At 37.6% G+C, this 24,389-nt stretch overlaps 1 protein-coding gene across 5 annotated transcripts in view; it reads right to left on the bottom strand.

The window, feature by feature from the left end:
* Nucleotides 1-24,379, bottom strand: part of Wdr33 (WD repeat domain 33) — a 57,858-nt gene extending 33,479 nt beyond the window's left edge. Inside the window, exons 1-6 of one of the 5 annotated variants that reach the window (XM_076192960.1) lie at nucleotides 24,230-24,295; nucleotides 3,827-4,040; nucleotides 2,913-3,278; nucleotides 2,666-2,782; nucleotides 2,397-2,548; nucleotides 926-1,023 (exon numbers count right to left, since the gene is read on the bottom strand). In XM_076192960.1, coding sequence (XP_076049075.1) covers nucleotides 926-1,023; nucleotides 2,397-2,548; nucleotides 2,666-2,782; nucleotides 2,913-3,260 — 715 coding nt within the window. In that variant the 5' untranslated portion in view covers nucleotides 3,261-3,278; nucleotides 3,827-4,040; nucleotides 24,230-24,295. Of the gene's footprint in view, nucleotides 1-925; nucleotides 1,024-2,396; nucleotides 2,549-2,665; nucleotides 2,783-2,912; nucleotides 3,279-3,826; nucleotides 4,041-10,643; nucleotides 10,668-20,193; nucleotides 20,334-24,087; nucleotides 24,113-24,229 lie in introns of those variants that run through there. The other 4 variants (XM_076192959.1, XM_076192962.1, XM_076192961.1 and 1 more) reach the window with 4 other exon arrangements.
* Between the last annotated feature and the right edge of the window lie 10 nt (nucleotides 24,380-24,389).

The raw sequence follows: 24,389 nt of genomic DNA, 5'->3' as shown, positions 1-24,389 counted from the left end.
TATAAGAGATAGTGACTCTAGGCATGCATCCACCACCCTTGTTTCCCTCTCATCTTAGTTCCTCATAGCTGATTTGGGATGATCATCCCCGTCCCCTGCCCACTGCCCTTATCAGAAGCAGGGGACAGGGAAAATTGAGAACATGGGGAGAAATCCCTTTGAGTTGCATCAAAATATCATCCTTACACTACTATTCTCCCCTCACCCCTATCCCCTGCCTTCTCCTTTCTCTGCTCAACAGTCATTCCCCTCTTGCTCAAAGACATCCATCTCATCCTTGGTTGATTTACAGCAGACATTTTTTTTTTTTTTTCTTAACACCATTTGTAAACAAAGCCTTCACTGATTAAACAATGTTTCACTCACTGCAGCTTTTTCAAATATTTAAAAAAAGCTAAGAAGTAAACTGTTGTACAATCAATAAAGGCTTGGTCTTCAAATGGTGTTTTCTATGCCAAAAAAGTTCATCATTCTAGTAAATCAATCAGATGGAGAGGGATGGAGAGGGGGGTTGCTGATTTAATGAAGTGGCCTTGCTGTGGATGTGCTGTGTCTTCCAACACTGCTTCTGACCCAGGGCCGTGGGCAAGATACAGGGATGACCCATCATCCAGGAGGTACCAAGATAAGAGGGAGGGAAGAGAGTGGAGGGGAGTGGAGTATGTTGGGGATGGAATGGTGGGAGTGGTTTTTATGCCTTTGTTTTCTGGCTACCTCCCTTGTAAGGGGGAAAAAGCCTTTGGTATATATATATATATATATATATGTAAATCAATCAGTCAACCCATTGGCTGTTGGTAGTTACCATCTTCAAATTATCAATTTATAAGGTTTTACCCACTAACCAGAAAGGTAATTTTTAGTGGCATAACTATTGGAATACACACAAATAAGTAAAAGAGGGTAAAAACATGAACTACTTTACCTCGAAGTACTCTTTCCTCATAACATCTGTAGAAATCCCATATGCGCACAGTGCCATCATCAGAACAAGTTGCAAACTTCTGATCACTGGGAGCAAAGCTGTCAAAAGATGCATTGATGATGTACGAAGAGCTGGCTACTACTGATGGCATTTAAAAATGTATTTTTCATGTTTTTATTTTGTTGGAAAATATAGCAATCAGGCAAGTCTAATGATCCAATCATCCTTCATAGTCCCTCTGTGCTCTAGCCATGTCAACTGAGCCTACAGTATTGCCTTTGTAGCAACTACAAGATCATTCCTTCCCAAATTTAATGAGCTGTATACATTTTTTCTTTGCTTTTATACACTGCTCCACCACCAAAACGCTTATGGTTTTCTTCCTATTGTTCTGTGATTACAAAAATGGTCCTGTTCTTATCACATTTCAAATGCAACTTAGACTTACAGTTATTTTCCTCACTCCCTCTCTTTCAGTTTTAGTTCACAAATTAATAAATAAATTCTAATAGTTACTTGCAAAAAGGTAATTAATAATGAGGTTTAAGAACCGGTTAATGAAAGCGGTTGTCTACCGATGGGAAGTAAACAAGGCAATGCATGTTTGCTTTCCATCTCAAGACAGCACAATTGCCTGCTTCTCTTTTTTGGCTGTTTATTAAAGAAAACAATGTACAACAAATTAACAACCGCTGATATCACAGATGGTTCCTAACACAAACTGAAGTACAGTATACTAGAGCATGAATGTGCACTGTGAATGGATGACTAAAAGATGAGGTTCTCTTTATTAGGATGGATGATGACCCAAGAGCAAGTACAAATATTGACAATGAGGACACAAAACCCTAAATGCGCAATCGTTAAGGACTCAAAACTTTTTATTTGTCCTAAGTTCCAGCAGGGCAGAGGTAATTAGGATGTCTACTTATGAAGTATTAGGATAACTTTATTGTACGATGTAATCATGTCGTCTTGTGCAAGGATAACTTTATTATATATGATCTTGTTATCAAAAGCGAAGAAAACTTTATTCTGGGATGACATGAAGAGGACCACATGAATGCAGTCTGCTCCTTGTAGCCTCAGCAGGGGGAAGGATAATCTTTATTATGAAAATACATTTAACAAATGAATTTGTTCCTCTCTTCTAATTGCCAATAAGATATGTACCATACTCACAAAATCATATTCTTCAACAAAAACTGAGGCACACTAAAAGAGAACCTATGTATAGAAGTCCCACTATCTATGACCATAAAGAAAAGCCTCCTCTGTCGTTACAAGACAATGACTGCTAATTAGAAAACATACTAGACTTATTAGGGAGATAATCATATGATTTGCCAGCAATAACCTACAGACTACTACATGAAATGTGAGTGAGAATACTACCTCAGAAAAGAGACAAGGAATAGGTAGAAACAAAAATATGTGCAACCCTGAATGTTGCAGTCTTTTGGTGTTGTACCTGAGTCCCCTGACTGGATCTTTGTGGGCCTGGAAGAGTTTGACGTTGTTCATGTTGGTCTGCCAGTATTTAACATAGCCACCCGTGTCTCCTGTAACCATCCACTGGTCATTGTGGGACCAAACCATTGTGCGCACACTGCTATTATGAGCCTGCAATATAAAGATTTTTCGTAAGTTCTTCAGATATGCATATAGAAGCTTGCAAAAATACTCAACTTATCAAATCATCCAAAAACCTAAATAAAATCAAGAATTATGTGTACATACCTGAAGGATGGTTTCAAAATTAAAGGTGAGTCCATTCCATAGTGTGAATTCCCCTGATGAAGCTCCTGTTACAAGGCGACGGCCTTCAGGAGTCCATGCAAGGCAGAAAATAGGGCACTGCAAACAGATAAGGCAAGTTCATTGCAAAAATGCCTTCAATGTACCATTGCCGAGTTGAAAATAAATGACTAATGAAAACTTAATTACACATTAAACCATTTACTTGTTCAAAATTATCAATACTTACTTTTGCTTTATTGGTTGACGTTCTCACAAACTTTGTGACAACTGCATTAATGGGATTATTAGGATACGCTGGAGGAGGGAGCATTTCTGATGAATAGCATACATCTGCTTGAAGAACTGGTCTATCATTTTCATCTCTCTGATATATGCGAGCTTCCAGCATATTCACCACAGAACAGTTGTAATCAACCGTTTTTCTCATAACACTTTTCCGTAACCGTTTTCCATCAAATTCTCCTTCAGGAGGCTTAAACGGTCTAAACTGTAGAGGTTGAATCTGTGGAGCGTTCATGTTGGGTGGCGCCACCCCCGGGGGCGGGGGTGGCACATTGTACATCCTCATAGCCATCTAGTAGTTATCTGCTATCTGAAAATTTTGAAATAAAATTGAAAAATTAAATAATTGTCTTTTTATAACATATAAAATTACATATTTCCTTTCCAAATACATACCTAAGGGGATAATCAGTTACACATAAACAAATGAAAACTCCTTTCATACTTGACAATACAAATGAGAGAGCAAGATAGAGAAAGTGTGTGTATTTACCCAATTGTAGTATACAGGGAAAAGAAACAATATTCATTGGGTCCTGTCTCATATTCTCCAATTATTTATCCTGTCTAGCTTTAAAATCATGTGCGTTTTCAACTTAATCTATAACCTTGATTTCCAATTACCATATTTAGATTTGAACTCGTGTATTGTTTGAGCTTGGGCTAAATCACTTTCTAACCTATTCCAGGTATTTACGTATCCATATGGAAAACTGCATTACTTCACATCCTTTACACAAGTAGTCTTTCTTAATTTGCTTCCATGACCTCTTAAAGCCCTCCCATCTGTAATCAGGAGATCTCTTCTGTCAATGTAATATATCCCCTTTAGTGACCTGAATGCTGTAATCATATCACCTCTTTCTCTTTGATCTTTCGAAGTTGAAAGACCCAGTGCTTTTCGTCTTTCCTCATATGTTTTGTCACCCATACTGGAGGCCAGTCTGGTTGTTGCCCTTTTTATTCTCTTGATCTTATATATACAGTCGAACCTCGAAAGCCCGGACTAATTGGGGGGAAGGGTGGTCTGGTCATGCCAAACATCCGGTCATCGAAAATATTGCCCTAACACCTGTAGATTTTCATAGCGGTATACGTATAGGTAATGTATGATATGGCATAGAAACACATAAGAATCATACTCTAACACTGTAATAATAACAATACTGTAATAATAATGCTGTAATACTGATAATCATGTAATAATAACTGTAATACAGGCACGTAAATGTACTGTATATACAGTGTACTGTACTGTATTTTTTATTACGTACAGTGTAAATACCAGAAGGTATGCACGCGGGACAGTGGTGGCGGCCAGGGTTGCCGCGTTTTCTACACTGCCGTGTAGAATGGGAGTGTTGCCATACCGGGGCATATATTTTTCTTGGGCGTGTGCAGACTTTCATAGCAAGATATACTTGTCAAACTTTGAAAAAATGTTGGTTCTAGTTTTTTTTATTCTTGAATGTATATAAGGTCCCCATGCCCTAACATATTCAGTAAGATATAATTTTTTTTTTTTATCGCTAAAAGAAAGCTGAAACTTTAGCGTAGAATTTTTTCCTACACGGTGAAAACGTATCTTTTGGGGTATAATATTTTATAAGTAACACAATTACCAATAAAAGTCATAATTTTATGTACCATTTATTATTTGATAACTAGTTCTATGATTTTTAAACAAAAGTTTGAGCTTTTTAACATTTTTAACAGCCCGCTGATATGTAGAAAAAAATTCCTCATGTCCTTGTGCAGTTGCCACATGCCGCTATTTTTACTACGTTTTGGTACAAAATTCTATGAAATGGCAGCCCTGGTGGCGGCTTGACTGGGCCGGGTTTGAGTACACGTGTACGGCCGTCGCTGCCACCTACCGGACAAATAGGGAACTTTGCTTGAAAAGTCCGCCCTTTGTTCATTTCGACCGGTCATACAAGGGTCCGGGCTTTCGAGGTTCGACTGTATATATATATATATATATATATATTATATATATATTATATATATATATCCTTCGCTCTGTGTGGGGAACATACTTCTAATGCATATTCCAGCCTTGGACAGTGTGTGTGTGCATGTGTATTTACCTAGTTGTATTATACGTGAAGGGGAGCTATGCTCGTAATGACCCGTCTTTGTATCTCACAATATTTAGTTTGTTCTTAAATTCTTGTATGGTGTTTGCACACACTACTGTTTCATCCAATTTGTTACAGACATCCACCACCCTGTGTGGGAAGCTATTCTTTTTCAGATCTCTTCTATAACTATCCTTTTTGAGTTTCTTTTCATGTCCCCTTGTTTTTCTTCTATCCCACTTTAATATGTCTTCTCAGTCAAGGACTTCCATGCTTTTCATGATTCTGTGTGTGTGCATATATTTACCTTGTATCTTACAAGAAGGGAAGCTACACTCGTGGTGCCCCGTCTCTGTATCTTGCCACATCTAATTTGCTCTTAAATTATTGTATTATTTTTGCACACACTGTTGTGTCATCTAGCATGTTCCATACATCCACCACTCTTGTTCTCGTGTTTCTATTACCCCAATTTAGTAAGTCAATTCTCTCTCAACGATTCCCACACATTTCATAATTCTGTAGATGGTCAACAAGTCACCTCTTTCTCTTCTTTGTTCCAGAGTCAGTAGTTCTAGTCTTGACAATCTTTCTTCATATGACATTTTTTATAGTGTTGAGGCCATCTTCGTAGTTGCTCTCTGAATTCTCAATCTTTCTTATATTCTTTTTAGTACTGGGCAACCATAGTGTCACTGCGTACTCTAATTTAGGCCTTATCAGTGTGACTAGTATTTTCTTTACCATTTCTCCATCCAAGTAAGTAAAAGCCACTTTTATTGACCTTAGCAAGTTATAGGTTTCACCAACAATTTTGTTTATATGTTTGTCAAGGGAATTATTTTTTGTAATGATCACCCCCAGATCTTTTTTCAGATCCAACTTTCTTTACTTCCTCTTCTCCAATTTTATAGTCCTGATATCCTTTTTTTTTTAATATTCTTTTTTTCTAAATTTCATTATGTTACCTTTCTTATCGTTTAAATCCACTTCCCACTTCTGACTCCATTCCCATACCCTGTTCAGATCTCTCAGCAAGTATGTCATAGTCCGTTTCAGTACTCTCTTCAACAATTTTGCATCATCTGCAAAGAAGCTTGTGTAACATTCCACACCCTCATCCATATCATTCACATAAATAGCAAACATTATTGGACATAATACTAATCCCTGTGGAACTCCACTAATTACCTCTTCCCAAGTAGAACTCTCATCTCTTGAGCACTACCCTCATTTTTCTTCCGTGCAAAAAGTCCTCCATCCATTTCATTAGTTTTCCTTGTATCCCTCCTATGGTTTCCAGTTTTAATATATATATATATATATATATTATATATATATATAATATATATATTTTTTTTTTTGTAGACCTAGGAACACACAATCAGCCCATCCATCCCTTTCTTGTATTATTCTAGTAGTCTTGAGTAAAAACAGATTAAATTTGTGGTACATGATCTTCCCTGTCTAAATCCGAATTATCTCAGATTTAGTACTTTGTTCTCCTCCAGATGTTTTGTCCACCTACTTTTTATAACATTTTCACAAATTTTAGCTACTGTGCTAGGGAAACTGGTCTGAAATTTGTTGGGTCTTCCTTATTTCCTCCTTTATAAATTGGTAGGATATCACCATTTTTCCCGTCTTCTGGTATTTTTCCTTCTTTGAGTGAGCAACTTATTGTTATACATTTTGTCTATTAGTTCTTCTTTACATTCTTTTAATATCCAAATTGTTATTCCATCTGGACTGCGCAATTTCCCGACATCAAGGTTCATTATTTGATCCATTATTTCTTTCTGTGTTACTATGATTTCCCTCATGGGGGGGGGGGGATTTCACCTCTCTCCCTTCATCCTGATGTTCCACTATTTCTCTAGGGAAAGCCGACTTGAAGTGTTTGCTCATGACTTCAGCCTATATCTTGTGTGTATTCCATATTCCCTTGGCATAGTGTCACTATTTCCTATTTATTCTTTAGTTTACCATTTACATATCTATAGAATAGTTTTGGCTGATCCATACATTTTTCTATAATGTCATTTTCATATTTTCTTTTTTCTTCCCTGCATATTTTTACATATTCGTTTCTTTGATTAATATAAATTTGCCACTTTCTAGGTTTTTGGTCTTTTCTTCATCTTTTCCAAGCTTTATTTCTTCTGTCTTTTGCTTTGCTACACCATTAAACAAGCACTAAATACACACCTTTTCCTGTTTTTGCTTTGGAACATATTTATCCACTCCTTCTTTATAGATTTTCATCAGAATCATCCATTTTTCTTCCACTTGTGTTTCTTCTTTGTAGAATTTTTCCCAGCTCACTTTAAGAAAAAAATTCCTAAGTTTCTCAAAGTCCGTTTTACTATACATCAGTCTTCCTTTTCTGTGTTTCTCATTTCTCTTTATATATATTTCCTCCTTTAGTTCTAACTTGAGTAGTATGTGGTCACTTTGCAATTGGTGTCTTGTATTCAATTTTGTCTACTATTTCAGGTTCTGATGTAAATAATAAATCTAGTCTCAATGGTTCTTCATTACCGGTATTTCTAAATCTGGTGTTTTCTTTTACCCACTGTGTTATTGTATGTTCTATAGTCATGTCGAGTAATACATTTCCCCATTGATCTTCTCCACCTTTTACTGTCATCTCTTCCCAACATATTTCTTTACAATTAAAATCTCCCATGAGTACTGCATTATTTCCATCCTTCAGCATCTCGTTTAATGAAGATCTCATATCATCTAACATTTTGGAATAATCTCTCCCTTGTTACAGCTTTTTCAAGTACACAGTTGTAATACACATGACTAAGATTAAATAAGTACTGCAGGCATGGGGGGAGAGGGAAGGAGGGAGAGAGGAAGATGTAGGGGGAGGGGGTCACTGAATATTAGGAAAGGTTTAGGAGGTGGACCAAATGTCTGGGAACAGGAAAAGTTAAGGATAAGATGGAACAATTGGCTGGGTGAAGGACTTAGTTCACAACCAAAGAACAAAAGGAAGAAGAAAATGTCTCGGGGGGGGGTGTATTTTGGAGGGCAAATAGGGATAGCTTAGAATTTTGTGGGCAATGGACATTAAAAGACTTAGGTGGGGCGAGATACTGAACATGCCCATTTTGTTCAATTGTGTTGGTTCCTTGTATGATGGCTACTTCCAAACAGTTTCTATGGATCTTGTCGCGTTAATGTACCAGAAGTTCTGCATTTTCCTAGTCCATCAAGTGGTTGCTACTGTTCCTGTGTGCAACACATGCATTGGTGGTGACATCATGGCATACATCGTATCAGTGTTCTCGTATCCAGGTTTTTAGATTGCGTGATGTTTCCCCAATGCAGTTTTCACAATTGAACAAAACAGGGGCATGTTCAATATTTCACCATACCTAATTCCTTTAATACCTACTGCCCACAATATTTCAAGCTATCCCTATTTACCCTCCAAAATCCCTCCCCAGTAGACATTTGCCCACCCTTCTTATTTTCTTCTTCCTTTTGTTCCTCGATTGATCTAATGTCCTTCACCCAGCCAATTGCTCAATCTTTTCCTTAACCTTTCCTGTTCCCAGACATTTGGTCCACCTTCTCCTAAACCTTTCCTAATGTTCAGTGACCCCAATTATGGGAAGCTCGCTGGCTGAGTGGGTTAGGGCGTCATTACTTGCGACGAAGGTTGAGAGGATGGCAGTTCGAATCCTGCCATCGGCAAAGTTGAACCAAGGGCATGGTTCATTAAATTCCACGCTACAAAGTCCTCTGTGAGGGGCACCGTCCTAGCCTTCCAATGGGAAGAGTTTGTGACGTTAAAACAATCATCATCCCTCCCCCTACTTCTCTTCCTCCTTCCCTCCCCCCCAATTCCCCTAGTTCTCCTTATTTAACCTCAATCATATGTATTGTGACATATACTTGAAAAAGCTGTAACAAGCAAAATGTCATACTAATAAAGGCTCTGTCCTCACATAATGTTTATTTCCATAGACTTGTAAGTAACTACCACTTTCTTAGTCGCATTATATAAAGTTAGAGCTGTATTACTCATTCTCTTCCACTATGAATATTAATAACCACAGAAAATATGATCAAGACAGTTCACAGAATATGGGGGGTCACTTAGCTACAACTACAAAATAAATATAATCAAGACTCTAATGCTGTTATCCTCATAAACCCATTTGCCCGTCATGACACCTACGTAGGTGGCATTGTATTGAAGGGATTAACTTTATAGCAGGACAACAATGCTGACAAACCTAAAAAACAACAAAATCTCAGGTACAAAAAAGCTATATAATGGAGTCCCTCATGGTGCTAACTTTCATAATTATCATTCAATTTTGACTTGACAATAACCCAAAACAGTAAAATTAATACAAAATAGTCAAAAAAGAACAGGAACAATGGCTCAAAAATAACAGATTGGAAACTTCGCCCCAGAAATCAAGAGTAACGTTATTCACTCCAGATAACCATGAGGCGGCGAGAGGAGAGAGAGAGGAGAGAAAAAAAAAAAAAAAAAAAATCACCCTTACCTTCTCGCCCAGGGCATATACTGTACATGTATCGGTGGCATGGGTAAGGCCTGTCCATGCCATACCCATGTATGTCCTCTCATATGAGGGATATTTTTCTTAGAGGTATTTTGTTGTTGGGAGTGTTTATATGGTTAGTATATCTCACTGGGGCTCACACGCTCTGCCCACTAACCAATCAAAGAAAAAGCTGCCACATACCCATAATCCCCATACCCAATAGATAATGTGTAGGTAATGATCAATGACTTACCAACCCTTACACAGGAAAGACATATATAACTGTGTTTTCCCCCTCCTTGTCAGTGCTGGTGGGATCATTTGGTGATAATTTATAGACTACTGATACATCTATTGACTACACCACCTTGGCTGGAGCTAAACGTGAGAGTTCAGATGAAGCCTACGACCCAAGTTATTCAGATGGCAGTAAAATACCTGATAGTTATTTATCTGAGAGTGAAAATGAGTTATTGGATGATAATGAAGCAGTGTAAGAGGAGGGATGGCTTCTTGAGACAGATATTTTTTTGACATGAGGCTTGACACCATTCCACTGCTGAGTGATCTGAGTGCTGGAGTGAATCCTGCATTTGGAACAGTGTTTCACTACCCCTAGTGATTCATTTAGTTATCTAATCATTTTCTTTTATGATGAAGTGATGTCTATATTATGTGAAACTGGTGTGAAAATCCAGGAAAATCAAAAGTGCATGACCTGACATGGCAACCAGTTACAACAGATCAATTTCATGTTTTTTTTTTCCCCATGGTAATAGGTGTGGTAAAAAACAACATGCATATGTATTGGTTAGGAAGTATGATGGTTGAAGGACCAGGTGTATTTTGCCAAGATGTTATGAGCACATATAGGTTTCAAGTTATGAAATTTCTTATATTTGCACCAGCTGTGACTGTGAAAAAAGTAAGCAGTGTACATGTGCTGAGCCATTTTTAGATATACTCCATAAGATACAACATAATGTAAATTGATTTCCTACATATTTCACTATTATTTTTCAATAATAACTATACAGTGGACCCTCGCTTAATAAGCACCTTGAATAATGAGAAATTCACATAATGAGCCCAAATTTTGTTAAAACAATTACCTAATTAACAGGCAACACTTCATATAAAGAGCCACGAGGAGACATTAGGTCCCTTGTATCTTACACGTGACTCACTCACACCCAGGGTTGGCATATTGTGCAGTTGATAGTATTTAGCAGACTTTTGGAATATAAAAAATTTTAAATATTGAATTCATTCGAGTAAATATTGAAAATATTTTCAGTTTGTCATTATTTCAGTAATGTCTATCACACTATCTATGTAAATAATAACAACTTATGACTGTTGTAACAAACATAGGAAATATTCAGTACAGAGAATAAACTGTAATAAATTTATTACAAATGTAACAGTTTTGGCAACCCTGCTCCCACATGATCTTATCTTACACTGATTCCTACAGGATTTTTTTAATGAGTGTACCACATTACAAATATGATTCAGGAACAAATTATGGTCATTACACAAACCATGTATTTGAAGTGCTATGAGTACTTCCTATGTTGTTGTTGTTGTTGTATATATATATATATATGATATATATATATATATATATATATATATATATATATATATATATATATATATATATATATATATATATATCAGGGGACAGAGAAGGGGGTCGCCGATTTAATGAAGCAGCCTTGCTGTGGATGTGCTGTGTCTTGCAACACTGCCTCTGACCCAGGGCAGTGGACAAGATGCAGGGATGACCCCTCATCCAGGAGGCGCCAAGATAAGAGGGAGGGTGGAGGGAAGTGGAGTGTATTAGGGATGGAATGGCTGGGAATGGTTTTTATGCCTTTTTCTTTTTGGCTTCCTTCCTTGTAAGGGGGAAAATGCCTTTGGTATATGTATGTATGTATATATATCTATAGAAGGAAAGCGTGAAATCTCAAAAGAGGTCATTTAAATCTTTCTTTAATTTCTTCAATACAAGCGAAATTCTTGTGGGCAGCATCAGCTGTCTGATGTGTAATGATTCAATGATACACTACAATACTCACATTATAAAAATAAAGTTACAGCTGTATTACTCATTCTCTTTCACTCCAAATATCAATAACCACAGAAAATATGATCAAACCAGTTCACAGAATATGGGGTTCACTCAGCTACAACTACAAAATAAATATAATCAAAACGCCAATGCCAGCATCTTCATATATATATTCGCACCTCATGACAGCTACGTAGGCATAATCGTAATGAACGGTTTAAATCTGACTCGAGTGTTGCAGTGTCACACCCCAGTGCTCCGAAAAAGTGCAAGAGTGGTTCCCATTTTTATTTTAACGGCCATTGTTAATCCTTTGTTGCTAGAGCAACTAAGAGCACCAGGAGGAGGATCATCTATCCCCCTCTGGAAAGGAATCTTCTCCACAACACTAACCCCCTCTCCTCCTCTCCACCACCCCTCTTATCTCCATCACACTAGCTCGCCACTCCAGCCATAATAAGTCGATGTTCACTGTTTCTTTACACTAACTAATCTCTTAATATTAAGTAAACATGTTAATCTTAAGATAATTTAGGTAAATGTTCATTTATTTTTGTGTTTTAACTTAAATTATGCAAAGGAACATCCTTAAATTCAACAGGAATATTTTTGGGATCCACAAAACATTAAATCTTATTCCTTTGTTTCTCATGGGAAAATTAGATTTAATTGGCAAGTAATTTGGTTAACAGGTAATTTCCTGGAACAAATTAAACTCATTATTCGAGGGTCCACTGTATTTGGAATGAAGAAAATACGCAAAACATTTTGCTAGAAAAAATACATGCAAGAAAAGATAAACAATATGAAATATGCAGTGTGTGGGCATGTGGGGGGGGGGGTGGAATTGAGGCCTACTCATGCTCAGCATAACTGACTACATCCTTCCAGTGGAAAAGAACCAAAAAACTCTAGGTCTCACATTTGATACTCATGTGACTTCCTGTGTACATATCAAAATCCTGTGAGCAAAAATCAACAAGAACACAAACCTACTAAAACCCATTACAGGCAGAAAGAATTTAATAAACATGTAAAAGCAATTCATGAGAATTAGATTCAATTATGCATCCACAGCATGATTTCCAACAATTAGCAAAACAAACACAAACAATTTACAAACACAATAGAAAGGAGCACAAGATGCACCAAGACCATTCCATTGGACACCTACATACAGAAACCAAAATATTCCTGACAGAACAGTGCATAAAAATGGCAGGAACAAAATTCCATGCCAGAACATAAATATGGAGGAGACTACAAGAGACCATAAGGCCTACATTTAGTAGTTCTGTGTCTCTTACCACCTGTCACCCCTATCCTAAAGTTATCTGATCTTCTCTTAAAATGATCAATTGTTTCAGCACTCACTACATAGTTACTAAGTCTATTCCAATCATTAGCCACTCTCTTGGTAAACCAGTTCTTGCCTATGTCATTTTTAAACCTAAAGTTGCCCAATCTAGATACAAGTAGTCGTCGACTTACGACCGAGTTCGGTTCCGACAGACAGGTCGTAAGTCGATCTGGACGCAAGTCGGTCTTTATATATATACAGTATATATTACCCTTTAAATATTTTTGTTACTGTATATATATATATATATTGTATATTATAGTTAGCATATTGAAATAATCTTAGCATCTTTAAACTATGCTGTACAGTATTTTTTATCCTTTTTGTAGTTTTATCTGATTTTCTTTGGGAAACATAGTCTAGGCCTAAGCATACTGAATAAAATCCTATCATCTTTAACCTATGATATTTAATACTGTATTTTTTAACTTTAATATTATTTTACCATCAGACTTTCTTTAGGAAACGTATGCATACTGAATAAAATCTTATTATCTTTGAGCTACGTTGTTTAATATTCATGAACTTTTTTTATAAATTTTGTTAGGAAATAGACAAGCCCTATGCATACTGAATAAAGTCCTGTCATCTTTGACCTACTAATACTTTTTGTTGGTTACATTAAAATCATTGTAAGGCAAAATTAGGAATTTTTTTTATTTAAAAACACATTCATTTCGTTTACGTACTGTACCGAAAATATTGTTATCGACAACAGACTAGGCATAAACAAAGTTTATTGTTACATTCGCAAAACATAAAAATACAAAATGCTGAACCGAACATATTGTTATCGATAACAGACTAGGCATAAGAAAATTTTACTGTTACATTTTATTAATTGCAAAACATATAAAAATAAAAAATGCAAGGCAAAATTAAGAATTTTTTTATTTCAAAACACATTCTTTTCGCTTACGTACTGTGCCGAACATATTGTTATCGACAACAAACTAGCCTAGGCATAAAAAAAAAAAAGTTTTATTGTTACATTTTGTTAATTGCAAAACATATAGAAATACAAAATGCAATGCAAAATTAGGAAACATTTTACTTCAAAGAAAAAAATTGAAAGAATATTTAGCTGGCTGGGATGCTGACGGTGTCGGCAGCCTGCCAAAACTATCGTACTCGCGTCTCGCGGCGTGCGGAATAATTGTTCTGCGCTGCCAGGCATAATATTGCAGTTCTATTACTCTATTAAATGTTAAATATTATTGCACTATCTCGTGGTCGTAAAGTCGATCAGTCGTAAGTCGCATAGGTCGTAAGTCGACGACTACCTGTACATTAACCACTTCACTCCGGACTTAAATCTCACGGGCAGCAGTCAATGCCAGCTGTACGACGTGTCGTAATAATACTCGCATCATAAAATATAGTCACCGCTTATATCGATCGTTCTCTCTTTCACCCGCGAATTTTGAAAACCACAGAGAATGGGATTCAAGGCACATTTGGGAGAATGTAAAAACACAGGGGCGACTACAATAAATATAATCAAGACGCCGATATGGCAGCGTCGCGAATCCACTTGCTCCTCATGACGCCTACGTAGGCGGCACCGTATGGAAGGGGTTAATATGAGTCCTGCCCTGATGTCTTAATATGATGACCTTGCCTACATCATCCTTGTTAAAGCCCATGATCCATTTGAATAGCTCTAGTAGATCACCCCCACACTCTTCATCTTTCCAGAAAGTGTAAGTTAAAATGTCTAAACCTGTCTTTGTATGGTAAATTAGCCCTTATATCTTTTTAACCATTCTCCTCCGTACTGATTCTAGTGAATTAATATCCATTCTATAGGATGGAGACCAAAATTGTACTACATAGTTGAGCATGGGTCAAACTATTGCCAGATAGTCTAATGATTATCTCCACACTTTTGTTTGTAAATGTCCTAGCAATAAATCTTAATGCCCTGTTAGCCCTATTCCTGGCATGAATACACGGTTTACATGGATTTAAGGTTTAGACACACTAACATGCCTAAGTCCTTTTCACATCCTGTTTTCTTTAATACAATGTAATCTAAGCTATAATCAGCAGAGTTGAGTAATCCTATTTCTAACACACTGCACTTTGATATATTGAAGTCCGTTTGCCATTTCTCCGACCATGCAAACAATTTATCAAGATCCTGCTGCAGTATCACAGTATCTTCCTCCACTATATTTCATGAACACCACCGACAGAGTACAACAAAAACTACACCAGCAGCATACTACTCAAACATCTATAACAACCTACCACCTATACCACAGAAAACATCCACACAGAAATACAAATGCACTCAGATTGCTGAAGAGGCCCTTCATCAAAGATTACCAAATTCAATACTCCAACATCCCCCCCAGACATAAATCCCACAGAGAAAACCCTCCCACACTTGACAAGAACCACACTGACAACCCTGCACTTAGGACACCATCCAGCATTAGGACAGTAGCGAGACAGAATAGGCCTAGCCAGAGATTCAAATTGTCACACATGCAACCACTACACACAAAACAAAGAACACCTTATACTACAATGCCCAACCCTAACAATCCCCAGATGACACCGCAATATATCTTTCCTAAGTGGCTTATGGCCCTGCCTGAAGGCTGTTGCCAGTTTCCTGAAGGCCACAGGTCTTCTGCAAAAGATCAGGGACAATGGAATGATTGATTCTACACCAAGCATCTCAGCTTCTTTCTTGTCACCTACTGTATGGACATTCAGACATACATTCAGTCAGCCGATCACTTGCAATCATGCAGTTTTGCACAATTAATCTAAAACATGTAGTTTCACATCCTATTCTACCTGTGTCATTTAATAAATGGTTATTTCAGCACAATACTAACAGTTTTTATTCCTATTCCACATTGGCTGTGGTGATTCACTGCCCATGGCATGAACAGCATTTCCTAAGCTCAGAATTCAGTTAAGGGCACCTTTCCAATAACATTTCAATTGAGAGCAAAACTGATTTAAAGTGAAGTTTTGATTAACCTATCTCACATTAAATCTATGTTCTACTGCAATGCATGAAAACCAAAATGTTCACGTAATACAGTCCTAAGTCATTATACAGTCCAAATTATTTTGCCGGAGTCCTTATAAACCTACTCTTGAGTGACTGTGGAGTAGATTGTGTGTGAGAGTCAGGATACGATGAGGGAAAATGGTGCAGCCAGTCTCTATGATGAGGCTAGGCAGGGTAAGTGCAATATGAATGCCAGTATTAATGAATTTATGGTATAAATGAACAATGATGGGACAGGGAGGGGGGCTAATTAAGTAGTCTTGCTGTGGATGTGCTATCTCTTGCTGCACTGCTTCTGACCCAGGGCAGTGGGCAGGATACAGGGATGACCCATCATCCATGAGGAGCTAAGATTAGATGAAAGAAAAGGTGGTGGATCAGAGTGGAGCGGGTGGGAGTGAAATAGGTGCAAGTGGGTACTTGCCTTTTGTCTTGACTGCCTCATAAGGGATAAAAAGCCCTTGGTATACAGATAGATACATGAATGAACCTACAAATACTAGGGGCTGCTATCCTAGAAGATTAGACTTGGTGGATTTGATGAGGCAAACTGCAAGCCCACACCAGAAGTCCCTTGTCAGAATCCCATATATTGGGATTTACTTTCCCCATGCCTCACCCACCACAGATACACAGTCAACCCTTAACATTCACAGGTTTACTTAACACCCAGATTCAATTATTCAAGGCAAGCTTTGAAAAACATGGTGAATGGAGGGAAATAACATACTATAAGCCCACCACATTTGTGAATTATATGGTGCAGATCGACACATTTTAATGGAAGTGAATTTGACATGGGGAAGATGGGTAGAAAATTTTAGAAAGTTGATAAATGTGGAGAAGATTAGGGATTGGTTGATTGTAGTAGTAGGAGGCAATAAGAAAATGAGTAGAGAATTTTAGAAAGTTGTTAAATGTGGAGAAGGTTAGGGATTGGTTGATTGTAACAGTAGGAAACACTAAGAAAATGACTGTGGTGGGAGAGAAAAATGGAAGAATCATAAGAAAGATGAGGTACAAAGAGCTTTGCAAATGATAAGAGCTGGTAAGGAACCTGGCTTGGATTGGTGTCAAGATGAGGTACAAAGAGTTTTGAAAATGACGAGAGCTGGTAAGGCACCTGGCTTAGATTGGTGTCATGCAGTGTCTAAAAAAGGGAGGTACAGTTATAGTTGACTGACTAGTGAGGTTCTTTATTGTGTGTCTCAGGGAGGGGAGAGTGCCAGAGGGTTGGAGGAGCACCTGTATAGTTCAGCTTTTCAATCGAAAAGGGACAAATGTGATTGTAGACGTTTTAGAGGTATCAGTTTGTTGAGTGTAGTTGGAAAGGCTTATGGGACAGTTTTGAATAAAGGATTAGAAGAGGAACAGAGGGAATAATTGGTGAGGAGTAGTGTAGGTTTAGGCCAAGTAGAAGATGCATGGATCAAATTTTTTGTAGTAAGATCTGCTTAAGGGTTTTGGCAAAAGCTAAGGATGTTTCTGGACCTTTATGGATTTGGAGAAGGCTTATGACATGGTAGACAGGAAGGCACTATGGACAGTTTAGTAGATATATGGGACAGCAGGAAAGCTGTTATGGGCTGTCAAGAGTTCTTTGAGAGTAGAAGAGCTTGCGTTAGGATTGGAAACTGAGAGAGCATATGGTTTGAGGTAAAGATGGAGCTGTGTCAAGGTTGTGCAACTTGACATGGCTGGTCAATGTGTACAGTAAGTCCTTGTTAAACGGTACATATGCATTCCTGAAAACCTTACCACAAATTGAAATTACCATACACCGAACCCATTATAACATGTAATAATAGGATATGGCAGAAGTACCTTCTCCCTGCTCTTTCCTCTTCAAAACATGAGTGGATACCGTATCTGTTAATTTTTCTTACCGTAAATAGAATCGAGGGTAGTAATTACCAAATACCGTAACTGTGAATTTACCGGATAAAGAATTACCGTATAAGGAGGACTCATTGTACATGGATGTGGTGATACAGGAGGTAAATGTGAGTGTGATGGGCAGGGATTAGAGATGATTAGAGATAGTGAAGAGAAGTAGGAAGTGAGTCAGTTGCTGTTTGCAGATGACACAGCACTTGTGGCAAGGTCAGAAGAGGGATTATAAGGCAGCTAGTGATGGAGTTTGGGAAGGTATGTAATAAGAAAAAGTTGAAGGTAAATGTGGGTAAAAGGAAGGTGATAAGATGTAGAAGGGGATATACAAGGGTGGCAGTGAATTGGAAGTAAACAAGAAAGGCTGGAGGCTGGAGGAAGTGGATAGTTTTAGGTGTTTGGGGTCGCATGTAGCAGGAAATGGACGAGTGGGAGAGGTACACTGTAGATTGAAAGAAGCGAGTAAATGTCTTTGGGGTTTGAAAAGTGTCATATGAAACATGGAATGGATGCAAGGCGATCATATGAAGGGGGTGATTATGCCTATGGCACTACATGGGGCAGAGACTTAGAATTTAAGAGAGGCAGAAAGGAGAAGCTTAAATGTTTTTGAGATGAAGTGTCTGAGAAGTATGGTAGGGGTTACAAGGTTGGATACAGTGACAAATAAGGAGGTGGAGAGGAGAACCAGGGTGGACAGTGACGGATGAAACAGTGTTGGGATGGTTTGGGTAGATGGAAAGAATGAGTTAAGGAAGATTAGCTACAAGAGAATAGAAACCCAAGGTGGATGGAGTGAACTTGAGGGGATAACTGAAGATCAGATGGATGGATAGGGTGAAAGGAGCTTTGGGCAATAGGGGAATATCTGTTGAGCACGAAAGGGAGAAGGGAGGGTATAACGATGAGTGGAGAATGGTTGTGTATGAATATCTTATTGCAACCTCTCTATTTTCTGCATTGAGGGAGAGCTGTTATGTAAGTCAAGTGGCCCTGCTGTGGATGTACAGTGTCTTGCTGTACTGCTTCTGACCTAAGCAGTGGACAGGAAACACGGATGACTCTTCATCCATAAGAACCCAAGATGAAAGGGAAATAAAAGTGGTGGATAGGAATGAAATAGGAGGAATTGGGTGTGTGCCTTGACTGCCTACCTCCCTTATAAGAAGGAAGAGGCCCTTAATATGAAGATAGACCACAAAACAAATGAAAATGTACTTAAGATGCAGTTGTGTTCCTACTATATCTATACCCATGTTCCAAGTAGTCCACCTACTTGTCATTCACTTCATCATCGTCCATCCCGCATTATGGCCGCTACATGCTTCGCATCTCTCTAGCTTCCTCTTGAGTTTACAATGAAAGCCTATACAATAGTGTTGCCTTTTTGTTAATCATTAATATGCTTCTATTTCTAATGAAGAAAATATAGCCATACTCCACTGTACATCATAAATTGGGACTGAATACTATGACTTCAGTATATTTATCTAGTTGTATTATATGGGAAGGGAACTATGCTAGTGGTGACCCATCTTTGTATCTTTCAGCATCAAGTTTTTTCTTAAAATCTTGAATAGTGTTTGCACACACTGTTTATCTAATTTATTCCAGGTATCAGTACTCTATGTGGGAAGCTATTCTTTTTAAGATCTCTTCTATAGTTATCCTTTTTGGGTTTCTTTTCATGTCCTCTTATTTATATATATATACTCCCTTAAAACAACTTTTAAACACTGTAATACCCTAAACATATTCCCAAAAGCCATGAAAATAAAGTAAAATGCATTTCCTATACTTTAAAAGAAGAAAACTGAAATTAAAATAATAATACTAATAAAGTAAACTTCCATGGACAACAGGCAAAATCACAAGCACCACAGCATCTGAACCACATTTGAAAATGCTATCTGTTGGAGCTGCCTAGCAAAGTTTTGGCAAATGATGGCAACCTTCTCAATTGTACTTCGGAGTACCAGTACCCAATTATTGTCAGCTTATCCTCAATCAAAATAACTTTACATATTGTTCCAGAAGAAGCAGAAACATCCTTCTTGGGTCCCATCATAAATCTCAAACACAAGCACAGTCACAACCCTAAAAGAAAAATATTACCAACACCCACGCACATGAAATAACAGAACATCAGCCAGTGCCACTTATCAGCCGTCAATCAACTTAGACTCAGTTTTGGCAACAGTGACAATCTACTCATATGTTTCATAGCACCATATCATTGCCTGCTTACCCTCAAGTAAAACTGCTTTGCATTTTGCTCCAGTACAAGCAGCGACATCCCTCGAGATTTGTCATGAATGACAAACACAAAAGGTAAAACTACAAACAGGCAAGCAATGAAGACCATGAAACACCAGCAAAAATGCCATCAACCACTGCCACCTAGCAGCCATTAGTGAAATTATGTGGCAAGTCAAATGAGCTTTTATTTTTTCTTATGTTCTTTTCTTTTCCCATTCTTTCTTGCAAGTCAAATGAGTTTTTATTTTTTCTTATATTTTTTCTTTCCCTATTCTTTCTTGCAATTTAATATCTGCATTATTTTTACTAAATAATATAAACCTGGTACCTGTTGCTATTTTTCCTATGTATATATCAAAAACAAACAAAGTTCTGATGGCTCTTCATTTACAAGGAGCTAGGACAACAGAGAAACAAATTGGTTTTAAATGGGTGGAGGATGGGTCCATGTCTTGGCTGGCTACCTCCATTATAAGTGGGAAGAAGCCTTTTGGTGTACAGATGGACAGATGACAACAATGACAGAAAATATCTTGAAGTGGATGCAACCCTTTTGGGTGATGGCTGGCATTGGGATGGGTGTTGGTGTGTGCATGCCTTGACATGGGATGCAACAAAGAAATACTTTGAAGAAGTCCAGCTATCAACAACAACAACAACAACAAAAGAAGAAAGAAGAAGAGAGTGAGAGAGAAGAGGAAGAGAGAGAAGAGGAAGAAAGAGAGAAAGAGAGAAAGAGAGAGAGAGAGAGAGAGAGAGAGAGAGAGAGAGAGAGAGAGAGAGAGAGAGAGAGAGAGAGAGAGAGAGAGAGAGAGAGAGAGAGAGAGAGAGAGAGAGAGAGAGAGAGAGAGAGAGAGAGGAGAGAGAGAGAGAGAGAGAGAGAGAGAGAGAGAGAGAGAGAGAGAGAGAGAGAGAGAGAGAGAGGGGGAGAGAGAGAGAGAGAGAGAGAGAGAGAGAGAGAGAGAGAGAGAGAGAGAGAGAGAGAGAGAGAGAGAGAGAGAGAGAGAGAGGGGGAGGAAGGGAGGGAGGGAGATGAAGAGAGACAGGGAGGAAGAAAGGGAGAGAGGAAGAAAGTGAGAGAGGGAGGAAGAGAAAGTGGGAGAAAAAGAGGGAGAGGAAGAGAGCAAGGAAGAGAGAGGAAAAGAGAGAGAAAGAGAGGAAGAAAGAGGAAGAGAGGAAGAAAGGAAGAGAAGACAAGACAAGAGAAGAGAGAAGAGGAAAGAGAGAGAATGGGATACCAGAGTATAAAAAGAAGGGTAGAATGTAAAATATCATTAAAAATCCACCAAGATCCAACGATAGAAATAGTGAAGTCTTTTTTATGACAGCACACCATGTTCAATTATTTATGCAAAGAGCAAATTGTTTGCTACTGAATGATAGATAAAGACATGAGAATGAAAATGTGCACATTATATTGGAAAGAACATGACGACCTAAACCACCTTATTTCAATATGCCCAGAATTAAGTGAAAAATGGACAAGCAGAGCACTACAACAACCATTTGAAGAGGACACATTAATAAAAGGCGAAAGATTGATGTTTTGAAAGGAAACCTACCTGTTCGAGAATGAAGGAATATAAGGTAATCACACAACACGCAATTTTGAAAAAGAAAGAAAATTAAGGGAACAAAATTCAAACCCAAGAAACCACATACACTGAATTACTGTATATAACCTTACTAAGAAAACTGAGATGGGATAGGGATGAGTGGATAATGACTGTATAGATGATACTGTTATGCAAGGAAAGGAGGGGTAGGGGTGGGGGGGTAGGGGATGCTTATGAGTGAAGGATATTTTGACAAAGTCTCAAGGGATTTTCCCCATCTTCTCTTTTTCTCCCAATTAAGTGACCTGGCCTTGTTGTGGATGTACTATGTCTTGCTACATTGCTTCTGATCCAGGGCAGTGAACAGGATACAGGGATGACCCGTCATCCAAGAGGAGCTAAGATGAGAGGGGGGAAAGGCTGGTGGATGAGAGTGGAATGGGTGGGAGTAGGTACGTGCATTTGACTTGGCTACCTCCCTTATTAGGGGGAAAAAGGTGTCTTGGTATATAGATAGACCGATAGAAGACTGATTTAAGAAAGGGCTGATAGAAATGTTCTTTGTTTTGTCTTTTCCATCTGAGTCTCCAACACCCTTCTCACTGGCAGAAAACTAGTAGGAAAGCCAATACTGCTGTCGACAACTTGACCCTAATGCAGTATCTTAAAATTTTCTCAGCAATAACAAACATTTCTATCCTTGAAAATAACAATACACTAAAGATATAGAGTCCAAGTTGATATATGAAAGACATGTAGCAGAACAGATGGAGGTTAGAAGTTACAAAGCAACCAGCATTATTTCAAAATTACAGACTTGTCACTACTCGTAAAAGAATGACAAGTGACTTCATCCATTTGGCTATCATTAGATCCCTACAATACCAACTCCGTAAAACAAAGGTAAATTATAAGAAGTGCATACCGAAACAATATAGCAATAGAAAATCAAATATTAATTTTGTAAATTACAATAGATCAATCTAATATTTGTGGAAATAAATTTTCTGTCCTTACCCCATCACCCCTACAATAATGGGAAGGTGATAGGAAAGCGGAGTTTTCCGATGGGGAAGCATATTAGGGATTAAATTTAAATGAAAACTACAAAAAATTATAGGGAAAACCATGCTTTGTAAAATGTAAGGTATCTTTTTTAGAAGTACACACTTATGCGATTTAACATTAGAAAATTAAATATTTTGTAAATTATGATACATCAACGTAATACATGTTTTTCTTGGCAGTAATCAATAACAGAAAACACTACTAAAAGCAATACATAAACGAAGTTGTAGCAACTCCTTGAGACACCATCTTTGTTTTGATAGGTTCGGAGGTTGAAGAAAATAACAATAACTCTGATGACCTCTAGAATTACAGATACTGCATTACTAAATGCAGGTTAGGTTAGATAGGTAGGTTAAGTTAGGTAAGAATAGACGAATTCATCATACTTTAATTTCTACATCCTCTGCATCTACCAAAACAAAGACAGTGTCTCAAGGAGTCGCAGTGGATACGTTCATTTCTGTATCGCTTTTAGCAACTTTTCCTGTTATTGATTTCTGCCAAAAAAAAAACATATAATGTTGATGATTATAATTTACAAAATTAATTTTAAATTTTTTATTGATATATTGCATAGGTATACACTTCTAAAAACCTAACTTAACCCCGCTTTACCTAACTAAACCTTATTAACGTAACAAAGTAACCTAACCTTACCTTACCTCCTATGGAGTTTGCATTTTAACTAATATGGGGATGCAAAGCCCCCCCAGACCCCCCTTGTATTCGTGATTATGATTGGTCTTCCATTTTTAATTTTAATTGCTACTGTATTTGCCAGGAAGACCTTTTTTTTTTATTACTAATTTCTAACAAGAAAAATATATGATGCATTTTAATATAAAAAGTTATTACTTTTTTCATATACTGCTAAGCTGTGCACTTCTAAAACAATACCAAATCTAATAAAGAGAAACCAAATATGACCAAAGCAAGTTGCCAAGTACCTTTCAGTACTGAAATGGTCGATAAAGGTAGGATTAATCCAGACTCTAACATTCAACTGCTGATTGCGATAGTCTCACGGTAGTGAAGATAAAAGAACAGTGCTCTGTGATACAGACGTAAATTAAACATCAGGTAGTTTTCTATTTTATCGTCCATATGTCAATGCTCAAGAAACATGTATGCGGACATTATTGAAAATAGCACCATATTTGCAATCACTGTTCCAAAAATTAATTGAAGAGCATAGCAACTAGCCAAATACTACAAATACCACCACACTGGGAATAGAATCCAAAGTATATTTCAACCTTTTCTTTCGAGCGAGGGCTTCCATTAGACGGAGCGTACCTCAAATTTACGCGAGATCACTATTTTCTGGTGTTAAGTGTTCAAACAGGAACATTGGAAACATACAGTTACCATACTAGTAGGAATGCGTTTATATCTTACCAATGATTTTATTTTATACTGGGGTCGGTTTCAAAGGTATCATCGGCTTTTAATTCAATAACGCTTGCCTTCCCTCCGCCATATTGTGTAGCTATAGTTGACTAGTTTTCTATATCTACATTTCATTTTATATAATTGACACCAGTTATTAAGTCAGAGG

The sequence above is a fragment of the Oratosquilla oratoria genome, chromosome 11 (genome assembly GCF_046742065.1).
Source record: "Oratosquilla oratoria isolate Oo_2021 chromosome 11, ASM4674206v1, whole genome shotgun sequence".
NCBI lineage: Eukaryota > Metazoa > Arthropoda > Malacostraca > Stomatopoda > Squillidae > Oratosquilla > Oratosquilla oratoria.
This window is presented reverse-complemented; position numbering and strand designations above follow the sequence as displayed.